General features: G+C 39.0%; 1 protein-coding gene across 1 annotated transcript in view; it reads right to left on the reverse strand.

Moving 5' to 3' along the window:
- Nucleotides 1-8134: 8134 nt before the first annotated feature.
- LOC134818797 (uncharacterized) overlaps nt 8135-14760 on the reverse strand; it is a 15665-nt gene continuing 9039 nt past the window's right edge. Inside the window, exons 6-14 of the mRNA XM_063828443.1 lie at nt 14034-14146; nt 12590-12710; nt 10842-11022; nt 9956-10134; nt 9630-9788; nt 9313-9437; nt 9083-9198; nt 8764-8912; nt 8135-8143 (exon numbers count right to left, since the gene is read on the reverse strand). Coding sequence (XP_063684513.1) covers nt 8135-8143; nt 8764-8912; nt 9083-9198; nt 9313-9437; nt 9630-9788; nt 9956-10134; nt 10842-11022; nt 12590-12710; nt 14034-14146 — 1152 coding nt within the window. The remainder of the gene's footprint in view (nt 8144-8763; nt 8913-9082; nt 9199-9312; nt 9438-9629; nt 9789-9955; nt 10135-10841; nt 11023-12589; nt 12711-14033; nt 14147-14760) is intronic.

Raw genomic sequence — 14760 nt, forward strand, 5'->3', positions numbered from 1 at the left:
AATGCTAAGAATAAGAATATCGTGTTATAATTTTTAAAAAAGACTACAGTTAATGTGTTTAATTATGAAATTTACAGGCTTTAATGATGTAGTTTTACGAAGATTTCAAGACTTTCAACGTTGTGTGTTTCCCTTCGTGTCCAAAAGCATTATATAATGAAATTTTTTTTCTTTAATTGGTCATCTTTCTTCCCAGTAAAGATGGTAGCAACTAGCACAAGCAAATAAATTATTAACGAACGAAAGGATTTCGAATTGCCACCGTGACAACAACAATTTCAGAGATTCAAAACAAAGCAGGAATTTCATTAAATAAAAATGATAGACTGACAAAGAGAAATCAGCAACCTCTGGCTTACAATAACAATTTTGAAATTAGATCACTTTCGTCATAAGCTGATGGTCTGTTTATCTTATCAAGAGTTCACCGCCCGCACCCTGTACAAACAGTACAGGGCGGCTCTGGCTTACAATAAAAATTTTGAAATTAGATCACTTTCGTCATAAGCTGATGGTCTGTTTATCTTATCAAGAGTTCACCGCCCTGTACAAACAGTACACATTAGTCTCCCATTGAACTTCCGGTGAACACTTGATATGATTAACATTCCCGCAGCAGTCAGCTTATGGTTAGAGTAGTCTCATTTCAAATTTGTTATTTCAAATTTGTTATTTTAACTGGAAGTTTACCGGGTGTTGTGCGAGATGAAGATATATTTCTGAGGAAAAGAAGCCCGGAAGCTGGAGACTTCTGGCTCACAATAACACTTTGTGAGCACTGTAATCATTGTGATTGTTTATACATTCTGCATTCAGCAGTTCCGTAGCACATCACGTATCGTAGTTCACTTCCAAGAATCCTCCTCGTTTACAAGAAACTTGGTCGAATCTTCCAGAAAATTAGATGGAATGTTTTTACTTCACAAGCATAATCATTGACGTCAAATCAGTAATTAACTTAATTAAATCGACATCAGCGTTATTTCAGGTTATCAAATTTAAAACCCGCCCGGTATTAACATTACCATATCTGACTATCTTCAACTCTTTAATACCGAAAGTAAAAGCTAGACTAGAAGTTGAGGTGACGTATTGACAACTGATATCAGTGACGAGAATGAAACTTGAGCTTCATGGAATTAGACCACATACAAGCTGCAAGCAGTAAGTCACACTTTTCAGATGCCTCTTTACTTTCTGTTCGCCCCGTTAGCCGAGATAAGACTGCCATAAGTTACAGCTCAGTAATTTGTGGTCGTTACACTATAGTTACAGCACCAGTATTTGTGTCGTTACACTTTATTTACAGCTCCAGTATTTGTGGTCGTTACACTTTAAGTTACAGTCCGCTCCATATTTGTGTCGTACACCTTTATTACAGCTCCAGTATATGTGGTCGATACAATTATTACAGCTCCAGTAATTTGTGGTCGTAACACTTTAGTTACAGCTCCCAGTAATTTGTGTCGTTACACTGTAGTTACAGCTCCATATTTGTGTCTTCACTTTATTACAGCTCCAGTATTTGGTCGTTACCCTTTAGTACAGCTCCAGTATTTGTGGTGTTACACTTAGTTACAGCTCCAGTATGTGTGGTCCGTTACACTTTAGTTACAGCTCCAGTATTTGTGGTCGTAACACTTTATTACAGCTCCATATTTGTGTTCTTACACTTTAGTTTTACAGCTCCAGTATTTGTGGTCGTTGACACTTTAGTTACAGCTCCAGTATTTTGGTCGTTACACATTAGTTTACAGCTCCCAGTATTTGTAGACGTTACACTTTTAGTTACAGCTCCATATTGTAGACGTTCACTTTAGTTTACAGCTCCAGTATTACAACATATTCTCATTCCTCAATTATCTACGACAGTTATTATATGAAAACTAAACTGAGTATCAATGTATGTTAGTAAAGCCTCAGTTGCTGCAACAGTACTTATCACTAACTAGACCGGTGAGTCACTAAACCACACACTTTAGACCCACTTTATGAGGGCACGTGACATCTCCAGAGATTACTGCTTCTCCGATATTTTACATCACGTAATTGGGGTCTAATTGAGAGGTGAACTTGATAAGACTACAGAGATTACACTTCCCTTATTTTACATCATTTATAAGTTGTTGGGTCTAATTGAGAGGTGAGACTTGATAAGAACTACAGAGATTACAGCTTCCCGTTATTTTACATCACTTAATTGGGTCTAATTGAAAGGTGAGACGTGATAAGCACTACAGAGGGTGCGCACGCCCTGAAGCACTATCATGTCTATGGAGCTTCCCACTTACTGATTTACTTATTTCGTATGTTTAGAACTGTATGTTTCCGTAGAGTTATAAGGTATAGAGTTTCCCTCACGTCATTACACACATTCCCCACCAAGCACGTACCATTGTATACAGTTGTAAATATAAATGAGTTTAAAGTCCCAATCTGTTTCCGGCATCTTCCTATGTTGATCGCTTTGCAGGACTAATGCTAGTGCCTACTGGACTATAACCACTCGGCCCGAGCTTTTGTTAACTGTAATCGTTTTGTGGTGGTACATTTCAACTATTCGTCCTAACAACTTGTTGTGTGGTACATTCCAACTATTTCGTCTAACAACTCGTTTTGATCCTTGTTTCAACAGTTCCATATTTAACACAACAAGATAGATAGGGCACAGTGGTCAGGTTGGCAACGGTATGGTATCTTAGGTGGGCTGTTCACCAGCTATTTCTGTTATAACCTCAATAACGCCCAGTTTAAAGTGGTATCTTTTCCATTAATAATTATTGCAAGTTATTAATGTCGTATCAGAAATATACCCGTATCATAATATTATTAATTTATCAATTGTCAGGCAAACATGGATTGTCGTAGAAAAATTACATTTTTGTCTTTTGTACTTTTTTATACGTACTTTAGAAGTAGCACCATCGCCATCTTGTTTTGCACTTTGGTCCACCTTTAGTAACTTTGTAAAATGTACCGTACTGATACAATAGCTAATAAATCCAAGTTTTCTACAAATAGCACAGTTAAAAAAAGGGTACCCTACCAGATATCAGGAGTGTAGAATGGGTGCAGGGAATAAATTGTGATACCGATTCCTAGCTACCATTCCAACGTTTTAGGGCACTTTTAAAATGAATAATTAAGTAGAAAACTATTTTGTTCCATTTCACATGTAATGCGTGATAATCAAGAGTCTCCGAAACTCATTATTATCTCTTCAATTTCTCAGCTAACAAAATCTACCCTCTCTATTCACATCAGGAATTAAGGGATATCTAACCCCCCTATTCACTGTTTCAGGATTGAAGGATATCTAACCCTCTATTCCAAGATTCAGATTGAAGGGATATCTAACCCTTATTCACAATTTCAGGATTGAAGGGATACTAACGACTACTTAAGCTCTGTCTTCAGCTGCAACACTTTCTCCAAAGTTGAGTATGGGTCGATATAGGCTACAGATTGCTAGTGTTGGGGGGTATGTGCTGTGAACTGTTAGAGACTACCTCTCCTACCCTTCCTACACGGAGATATCCATCCACAATTCTCAGATAGTATTACCATTCCGGCCATCCAAGCGAACATCAACCTCATCAACCGTACAAAGATGAGAACACCAGTGCATAGTTAAAATTCCCCAGACATTACTGTCCTACTATTTGATCAAGCTCTTCGGCTCAATATAGGTTCGTCAGATTCAGATAGGAGGAGCCGGAAAGAAAATCCGTATGAAAAGATAATTAAAATGAACATCAGGAGAAATTACCGTTTGGGACTATTATCAACTTTCGATCGTAGACATTACCCTTTGCAAAGAAAAGGTTCCAAAAACTTCCCAATGCAGGAATACGTCAATTTTGGATTCACAGAGATGGAACTGCCTTGAGAAAAATGATATCCAGCTGTTTATTCCAAGCGTGTTAACGTCCTATAGGGGGGCTTCCCATGATACTGGACGCTAGAACAGAAGATTATGTGGACAAAAACCGAGGCTGAGGGGTTCTTTGGTCCGGAGAATGCCAAATGAAACAGTTATCAGCAAGGAGTACGCCTTCGCGATCACCTGCAAGGAAACGTTTGTCCAACTTGACACACACAATGAATAGGTTGAAGGCTCCCTACGGAGATTGTCAGGACACAGAAGACGTACTCAAGATCAGAGAAGAGGAGGAGAGATAACAGATTATCTGACGACAAAAAGAGTGTTTCAACCACCATTGCTGTTGAAGTTTATGAACGAACCCAAATGCAAAGTTACCCCAGTACGTTTACGCCAGAACCACTTTAAGAAACATGAGCAGAGAGGGACACAGCACTTGAATCCCAACGCTACACCTACGTCACAACCGAGATACCGGAGGAGAATAGGATAAACTTTTGACAACAGCACGTGCTACTACGAAGATGATACTCGTACAGTGGCGGGTGCTAGTCTCACTAGACTCCCTTCTCACAGCTGAGACTGTGCGCTGTCCAGTGCAAGTTAAACGAGGGACTGTTGGTCTTCCATGTGGTTAATGCCCTTTGGTGAGACAGGGTGTGCACAGTGTGTGAGTTTTGACCGTAGTGCTGTGTTAAGCGAGGATTTAGAGTACAGGGTGACGAGGGGAGAAACAAACTGCACGCTGAGTTGGGGGAGTGTGATATTACGAAGGAGGCTGGTGTGAGAACATGGTTATGAGACACCATGATGTCCGAGCAACAACCCTTCGGCAACCCATGAATTGATACGAGCCGTGCTCTTATAATATAACAACATACACGTTTTATCATCCAGCAACTTTCCTAGTTTTAAAGGGAACGCCCTGGAACAGCGAGCTGGCTCGTCATTTCCTCATTATACAACATTCGCACAAGCTCAGAGAAACTTGGTGAAACTGATATTTTACAAGCAAGTGATGAGACGACCGAAGAGGTGCAGACCTGCAGCAAAAACTGGAGGAGCTTTACTGGCGAGTTGGGTGGAACTCTAGATCTGTTTGTGGGAATTTCCATGATAACTATTTATAAGATAGTTGAGTGGTTGTTATATTTGTGTTTAGCTAGGCGAGGAAATGAACCTTCTGAACAGGATATTAGTAGTATGAAGCGGAACTCTTTGCAAGTTGTGTCGGAATGATCAGAACTGCTAACTGCTGTACAGTATTCATTTTTGAGAACGTTTAAATTTATAGTTAATGTGCTCAGGGAAGCATATTTTTAATTTTGGTAGAATAATGGTCTCGAGCGCTGAAGTGATATGCTGTGATTCACATTTGATTATTTTATTGGTTTTGACACGGATGATACCTATTTTAAAGTGTAGATGTTATTACACAATTTTTTTCAGAACTTTTATCAGACAAAATTCTGAGCTTCTTTTATAATTAGCCGGTTATCAATTATCTTGCACAATTCCAGATAGCTCGACAACACTTTTTACCATTTAGATAAGTTCATTTATGCGCTGAAACCCCCCCCCCCCCCCCCCCCGCTGAAAGCTGTATTTTTATAATTTAATTACTCGCCAAAAAATGTTGTTTTGTTGAACGCTTTTGTTTACTTATTTGTCATATGCCGTGACGAAATCAAATCCGACCTGAAATGCAATCACATACCAGCAATTGAAAAGCCAGAATGAGTATTTAACTACAAATAACTCAGGATCACTAGCAAAATGTTTACACATTCCATACTTAGACGGTAGTTTGTATTTGCATTTGTATAGATCCATACAGTTTTCCATAATTCCATTACACTCAAAATGAAATCTCTAAAGAACCTCCAGCCTCCCAAAATAAAACTGCCCACCAAAGAATCTGAGACGGGCTCCAGAATTACAAATGGTGATGACACTAACTCTGTATCAACCGAGGGCCTTATCGCAGCTAGACCCCAGCTGGTTAACCAGCTGCTCCTGCAACTAGTAGCTGTTAATACAGGTTAATAATGTACTGTTATAAGGGAAACTAGTTGCTGTTAATACAGGTTAATAATGTACTGTTATAAGGGAAACTAGTAGCTGTTAATACAGGTTAATAATGTACTGTTATAAGGGAAACTAGTAGCTGTTAATACAGGTTAATAATGTACTGTTATAAGGGAAACTAGTTGCTGTTAATACAGGTTAATAATGTACTGTTATAAGGGAAACTAGTAGCTGTTAATACAGGTTAATAATGTACTGTTATAAGGGAAACTAGTAGCTGTTAATACAGGGTAATAATGTTATAAGGCAGGTGAGAAGGCTGACACTAAGGGTGATCTAATCAATGTTTTGTAATTTGATCTTCTTTCTACATTCTAAAGGCTTTTGTCTTTGTCGCGCTTGTTTCTGCTAAAAACTGAGGACGAACGCAAATTTATATTGAATAAGCATCACGTGATGAGACTATTCACGTGCACTACATAGTTCTCAACGCATGAACATAGCTGCCTAGTAAGAGAGGAAATACTGCTATTATAAAAGGTAACAAGGGTAACGATTTAAGGGTAACAAGGGTAACGTTGGTCAGGTATCGAGGGTAACGATTTAAGGGTAACAATTACAAGGGTAACGAGTTAAGTGTAACAAGGGTAACGTTGATCAGGTATCGAGGGTAACGATTTAAGGGTAACAATTACAAGGGTAACGAGTTAAGGGTAACAAGGGTAACGTTGGTCAGGTATCGAGGGTAACGATTTAAGGGTAACAATTACAAGGGTAACGAGTTAAGTGTAACAAGGGTAACGTTGATCAGGTATCGAGGAGAAACTGAAGGGATACGAGGAGAAGATCCGACAGTACGAGGAGAGAATCAATGAGTTGGAAGCAGACGAGCAGGTCCTACCTCCTGTTGTATTGGAGTCTCCTGTCTACCGGCCCCTCTCAATCAAGAGTACTGAGAAGACACTGCTGGCTAAATGGGACCTTGTCGAGGAGAAAGCAGGTTTGGAAATTATTGATTAATTAATAACATGATTAGTAGAGATGTTCGCTTAAATTAAAGGTTTTCTTCTAGGCTAGATCAAATCATATTTTTTCACAGGTATACTCATGGTTTTAATATCCATCGGAGCTCTTGCGTTTCTGGGGGTCACCTGGCTTGACATTAAGAACTCTGACGTAACAGACACTAATACAGGTGAAAATTCATAGCCAGATTAACTTTTGGGAATAAAAAATGGTCTAGGAGTTTGTTAATATTAATGCAAGATACAAGTTCTTGCTATAAATTCATTAAAATTCGTATAATTGGTGTGCACAGGTTGGATCCTGCGGTATTTCGATGACCATGGCGACGGTAATATTTACATAAATCAGATGTGTTTGACTACAGCTCTCCTCTTTGACCTGACGTCTCTAATGATCTGGTGTTTGAGACAGGTATTATAGACAGTAGACACGCGATAGACACGTGATAGACAGTAGACACGTGCTAGACGCGTGATAGACACGTGCTAGACACGCGATAGACAGTAGACACGTGCTAGACACGTGATAGACAGTAGACACGAGCTAGACGCGTGATAGACAGTAGACACGTGCTAGACACGGGATAGACAGTAGACACGTGCTAGACACGGGATAGACAGTAGACACGTGCTAGACGCGTGATAGACAGTAGACACGTGCTAGACACGTGATAGACAGTAGACACGAGCTAGACGCGTGATAGACAGTAGACACGCGATAGACAGTAGACACGTGATAGACGCGTGATAGACAGTAGACACGTGATAGACGCGTGATAGACAGTAGACACGTGCTAGACGCGTGATAGACAGTAGACACGTGCTAGACGCGTGATAGACAGTAGACACGTGATAGACAGTAGACACGTGCTAGACACGTGATAGAACAAGAAATTATAATGTTATCTCATGCTCTACTCACGATAAGATTTGATACCTTTAACCTTGTATCTTACAACAAACGTCAATCAAATCAATATGTTGCAGTATTAGGGTTTCTTGAAAGTCGACAAGGCCCTTGTTCAAAATGTACATAAAGTGGGCGTGGCTTTGATTAACTACTCCCTGAAACTTGACAGTGAACCCTCAGGTAAAAGTATTCAAGTACGAGGATTTCAGAGAGTTACACAAAGTGAGCGGAGTTCTGCCAGCCATCCTCCTTGCGCTCCACTTCTTATACTTTCAGGTAATTTCACCTTTACATTCCCTGGAGACAGTTGAACACTGAACACGTTATCAGTTGGGTTTAATAACTTTCACACAGTGCAAAAACTAGCACGTGACACAGTTAACACGTGACATAGCTAGCACGTGACATAGCTAGCACGTGACACAGTTATCACGTGACATAGCTAGCACGTGACATAGCTAGCACGTGACACAGTTAACACGTGACATAGCTAGCACGTGACATAGCTAGCACGTGACACAGTTCGCACAGGATTGGGAATTGATGGAAACCTAAACCTGTCAAGTAACGTTGCTTCAACATTCCAACAGCACCTCATAAACTACGAGTAACCTAATAACGTCCCCAGTGGGAGGGAAGCTGGCTGCTGCTCTCCAATGCTCCACTCTACTGTGTAGCGACTGGAGGTACCTTCCTGGTACACATCCTCTCTCTGGTTGGTGCTGAGTTAAACAAGGTCCACTGCTTCAGAGGCGACCTCAGATTCGTTAAAACTTCACCCGTGTGAGAGAAAATGTGAAACTTACTGTATGTATTGATAATGCCTTCGACAAAAATTTGGTATACGTTTTTTGTTGATGAATATTTGGTGATTTGTTTTTCATGCTCTGGTATGGATGCTTTTTATTGTTTCTTACCTCTAAATACTTAAGTTTAGGACATCCCTCCAGTATTCTCTTAAACGTGTCATCGTCAACATTAACACAGCATTCCAAAGACAGCTTGTGTAGATTTCTACATTTGCTAAGTTCTTGAAGACTTTCTTTTGTCAGCTCCAACCCTGCCTCTGCAATAGTTGAAGTAGAAACCAAAATTAAACTGAGTGCTTTAACTCTGTCAATTCTTGCTTTAATTCTGTTTATATAGTTACAATCCAGTGCAGCAACATCTTTATGAAGCATCGGGATATTTAGGTTGATCTGCCCATTAAAACTTAAATAAAATGTTATGTCTTACTTGTTTCTTTGCTCCCAATAGAAAGACATCTTACATCAGTGCTAAACTTCTTGACAAGTTTAATGAGTTGGTCATCTTGGATGTGGAAGCTAGGGTCGCAATCTATTCTCTGATACCTGCATGATAGAAATTCTACAGTCATAGCGACCAATTCAACACCTTCTTGAAATTTATTATAATTATAAATACAAAATTGCGCCAATAAGAATATTACAAGATAAGCAGCTTACCTGCATTTGCTGCGTATAGCCTCGTCAAGATTGGGTTCACCGTACAAACTGACACGAGGTTTAAAGTAGGGGAAGTTTATTTTGGGCACCATTCCTAGCTCTCGTCTCTTGTTAACTGAGTTATCCTGTAGTAGGTATATAGGTAGGTGTAGGTTGGGTTACAGCAATTTTTATCACGAACAAGTTTGAAAATTAGCGATTAGCTAGAATACATTCGGTCAACTTTAAATGGAATACATTTTTGTGGGTGCGTGCGCTTCATAATGAAATACACCTTCGAGAGTACGTGGTGTTTGAAGAATGGAATGAATTCCAACCTGCTCTGAATCGCTAAAATCACCCTCTGTGAAGAACAACATGTGTCCGTAACAATCTGTCCCCATCTTTTTACCAAAGTCGACACAGCATCTCCGACATAAACCGCGGTCACATACATCTTTAGGTCTGTTCCTACAGTTTATATAGGGCGACTGACACTGGAAAGGTAATTAATGAGAACTGGAGCAAGAATGATAACTTTAGCTTTACAAATTGCGTATTTTGGAGACCTTGTATGGCTGTTGAAACCTAAAGACATTAGATAAGTCTAGTAAACATTAAATATCAACACACAAAAAAGAGAAGAAATATTAATTAAAGAAACCTTATCATTCTCCAGCGCCTCTACGTTCATCTTGTTCTCCTTATTTTCTATCTCTAAGGGTTTGTAGATGCCACTCCAGACCTCTCCGGCACTCAGAATCTCGTTTGGGTCTATGCCAAGTTTCAATATCGTCTGGCGTCTTCTCAGCGGGTCAGTTTGAGATAGGTGGTAGTTTATAGCTGAAAAGTGATCTTTATTTTGCGGATCTGTGGGTAAATCATATATATAATGGCAATGAAATTTGTGTAAGTATTATGATAATGGTTGCATGCAATGTTCGTCATTGACTATTGGGATTAGCCAGATAAATCGCAAAAATGTAACCAGTAAACATTTAGGTTATTCAAATTTGTCATATTATTGGTGGAAATATGGGGGATCATGTTCCCCCCCCCCCCCACATATCGTCGCCATCTATTTCTCTGGTTTTATGTGTTATTTTCACCATGGCCAAGGTCAAAAATTGGTAGATTTCATCGCCTAGTGTTTAAGTGTTGGTGCCACCGAAAACCTGCACACATTCAATAATTAATAATAAGTTTATTTCCAACGTCGTTGACTGAAACCCACAAAATGTATATTCAGTGCTTTTCAATGTAAGACAGGGCTACACAAGTAAGTAATTACTACTTAACAGGAGAACACCTGACACCTCTTTTCGAGGTGTCAGCAACTAAAACTATCAGCAAATATCACGTTCAAGTATTAAATACTTACACAAGTATTAAATATTTACACAAGTATTAAATATTTACACAAGTATTAAATACTTACACAAGTATTACATACTTACACAAGTATTAAATATTTACACAAGTATTAAATACTTACAAAAGTAGCAGTATACAAACTATACATTGTATACTATACAATATACATATCATACCTCTAGGATGGACACCGAAAGCTCGGTGGAAGACACGACGAAGATGCTGTTTCTCCACATCAGACATTGGTTTAGCCAAGGTGTCGCAAACTGCTTCAGCTCTGACCATGTCGTTCTCAAATCTCACTATGTCAGCTATTTCTTGGATGTCGGGACGCTTGAACAGACCGTGGCACATGGTCTGAAGTGTGATTTGGAGATCAATTAAATAGTGATTAGTTTATTACACTTGTGGAGCAATCTTATTAAATCTCTCACAACAATACGGGTAAAAGTTTGATAATAGATTGAAACAAGCACACTACCTGTACATTAATTCCGAACACGTTCCCTTTAACACCAGACCTTTAAACAGTTAACAGATGATGAGTTTGATAAATGATATCAGTGCGCCTAACGAGTTACGACTGCTTGGAAGATTATATGAAAAGGGAAAATTCTCCAGCTCCGGCATACTCCATAACTTATTTCAATTAACAAGACGTGTGATGTAGAATTAACAGTGGGCTTCATTAGAAAGCATGGGTATCACGCTTGCAAGATGACTTAATTTCGAGACGTCTCATGATAAGAACGGTCGTGCGCTAACGTGTTTCCATGCAATGACGCCGGTATACTTTTATTCTACCAAACCATGTAATTTTATAAAATGCGCGGCTGTTAGCATTTGACTGCGCGCACAGAGCCGATTTCGCATGGGTCCAACCACGTGGTGTAATAAGTCGATGGTGTTATCTGCCAGGATTTTAAAGAAATTCCGTAATGCTTATCAGTGAAATATTTAAAACAACGATAGTTTCAAAAGCTTTGATAGATTTTCTGATATGCAAGTGAGATCATTGTGATGTGAACGTTTAGTAGATGAACATAGGACATGTTGAACCGTGCAGTTCCAATAAATTCAATAAATTCGGACGATATGAGGCGATTATAGGGGGCGACGAGTCGTCGCCCCCATAATCGCCTCATATCGTCGCCGACGACAATTGAAAAGTTTAAAACACTTAAATCAGAGGTGACTGTTACGGAATATTGGGCCCAATATTGCAGTGAGAGTAAGGTTTATCATGATTGACAGCGATTCCAAGAAAAATCATCGTGTGCCGATATAGATTATAATAGGTCGTCAAAATACCATAAATCATACACTTTGTGTCATACATTTCAGTCTTGGTCCTAAGCCAGATGGCTTATTACAATGCCTGCGTCATGCATACTATCCCATTAATGATTCAAATAGTACAGGACGTTTCCCAATATTTCATAGCCAAAGACATGTACACGAGGACTAATTCAAGGGCCCACGTACCTAAATCTGGAATGCAATGGTTCAGATAAGCTGGCAACCAGTGGCGTAACGACACTGCTGGTAACTGGTGAAAATAAAAACCCTTTTGTGTCCTAAAAGCGTTTCAGTATTCCAAAGGTGCAGTACTTAATTCACTCTCTCAGAATGGTCAGGTACAGTTTATTTTAAGGGTGTATTCAGATTATAATAGTAAAATAGCGCTAACTCTATTTATACCCTATATGCGAAAGCCTGCAGAATTATTCGTAATAACAGCTTTATATTTTCACTTCATATCACAGTGTCAGGATCATGTTTCCAGGGACAATATAATAGACATAACGTTAATTTAAGAATTAAGATTCCGCTCATCTCAAACCTTAATACTTAGTGACTGCACAGTGTACATGTTCAAAGTCCCAATAAATGTCCCTATTATAATGACAACAAAGTCCCTAACCTTGATAAAGTCCCGTTTTTCGAAGTCGGTCCAAGCCACCACTTCTTGTATGGTGTCCACCATGTCAGCTGTTCGACCAGGGTCTACTTTAGTGGGACAGCGGCACACGTACGTAGGGCATCTGAAGGAAATCTTACATTAAACCTGGCAATCTTACATTGAACCTGGCAATCTTACATTAAACCTGGCAATCTTACATTAAACCTGGCACTCTTACATTAAACCTGGCAATCTTACATTAAACCTGGCAATCTTACATCAAACCTGGCAATCTTACATCAAACCTGGCAATCTTACATTAAACCTGGCAATCTTACATTAAACCTGGCAATCTTACATTAAACCTGGCAATCTTACATTAAACCTGGCAATCTTACATTAAACCTGGCAATCTTACATTAAACCTGGCAATCTTACATTAAACCTGGCAATCTTACATTAAACCTGACAATCTTACATTAAACCTGGCAATCTTACATTAAACCTGGCACTCTTACATTAAACCTGGCAATCTTACATTAAACCTGGCACTCTTACATTAAACCTGGCAATCTTACATTAAACCTGGAAATCTCACATTAAACCTGGCAATCTTACATTAAACCTGGCAATCTTACATTAAACCTGGCAATCTTACATTAAACCTGGAAATCTTATATTAAACCTGGCAATCTTACATTAAACCTGGCAATCTTACATTAAACCTGGCAATCTTACATTAAACCTGGCAATCTTACATTAAACCTGGCAATCTTACATTAAACCTGGCAATTTTACATAAAATGTGGTAATCTTACATAAAATGTGGCAATTATCCATAAAACCCGGCAATGGAAACATGACAAGTTTGGCAATGACATCTCCTGTGACCGGAATTTTTAAACGTCGTAGAATTTCTGCATTTTGAAAACGTAAGAAGTTGAAACTTCTAATCCGAGGATAAGACGTTAAGATGCTTGGTGCACTTTGTGCACTGCTGGTGCACTGCTGCACTGCATACTTGGTGCACTTTGCTGTATTTAATTTCATCCAGTTCACATAAATTATTCATGCTTAAATTCCTAATATCAATATAAGGTCCTTCGCATATATAGCTCATTAGTCGATTTTTGGAAAGTACCGCCGTACCGGCCTCCGCTGTACCGTCCTCCGCCGGACTGTACACCGCCGCAGTGACTTCCGCCACTGAGTCCTATACCCGATTGTTGACCAAAAAGTAAGTTGTATCAGCTTTGAATACGAGGAATATTATTTGATTTCTGATCTTCATTAAGCGATGAGACGCAGCCTTGAATGCGGTCAGGGTTTAGAACTAAACCAGGATAAAAATTACCCATCCCAATAAATAAATTTGTAATTATCTGTATTTGTGAAACTAGCTTAAAACACAATACTCGAACGTAAGTGGCGATACGTTTAAAGTACATACTAAATAGTACGTTACCTGCAGAATTCGTCTTCTTGAACGTTGTACTGCTGAATGTGTGTTCGCAGAAAAGACGCTATAACACTAGGTTGAAGATACGCTGCAAGGATCTTGAGGTACACCGAGAAATCCTGTAAAGACTGTTACTTTAACTCAAAGAGATATCCTAATTTATATCTTGTTCATATTCCTGAGCCATCCAAAAATATTCAAATTTATATATTTATTATCGAAATATATTCAAATTCATGTAACATCCATTTTCGAAATATATTCGAAATTGGCGGGTTTTTTATCATGTACATGTGGCTAGCAGTGAGCCAATTACAATATGTTATATCGCTCGTAATATATAATACATCTTGTACAGGTATGTACTTTGTAACGCTACCGGGACTTTTCCTGTACATCCTCTAGACGTGATCAATAAAAAACAAGAGTAACACGATTAGTCACCACACCACACTTTACTCCCTGCTACTGGGTACTTAGTAAAACTTACTCCCTGCTACTGGAGTACTTAGTAAAACTTACTCCCTGCTACTGGAGTACTTAGTAAAACTTACTCCCTGCTACTGGAGTACTTAGTAAAACTTACTCCCTGCTACTGGAGTACTTAGTAAAACTTACTCCCTGCTACTGGAGTACTTAGTAAAACTTACTCCCTGCTACTGGAGTACTTAGTAAAACTTACTCCCTGCTACTGGAGTACTTAGTAAAACTTACTCCCTGCTACTGGAGTACT

This window comes from Bolinopsis microptera, chromosome 7 (genome assembly GCF_026151205.1).
Source record: "Bolinopsis microptera isolate Bmic1 chromosome 7, MBARI_Bmic_1.0, whole genome shotgun sequence".
In the NCBI taxonomy this organism is placed as follows: Eukaryota; Metazoa; Ctenophora; class Tentaculata; order Lobata; family Bolinopsidae; genus Bolinopsis; species Bolinopsis microptera.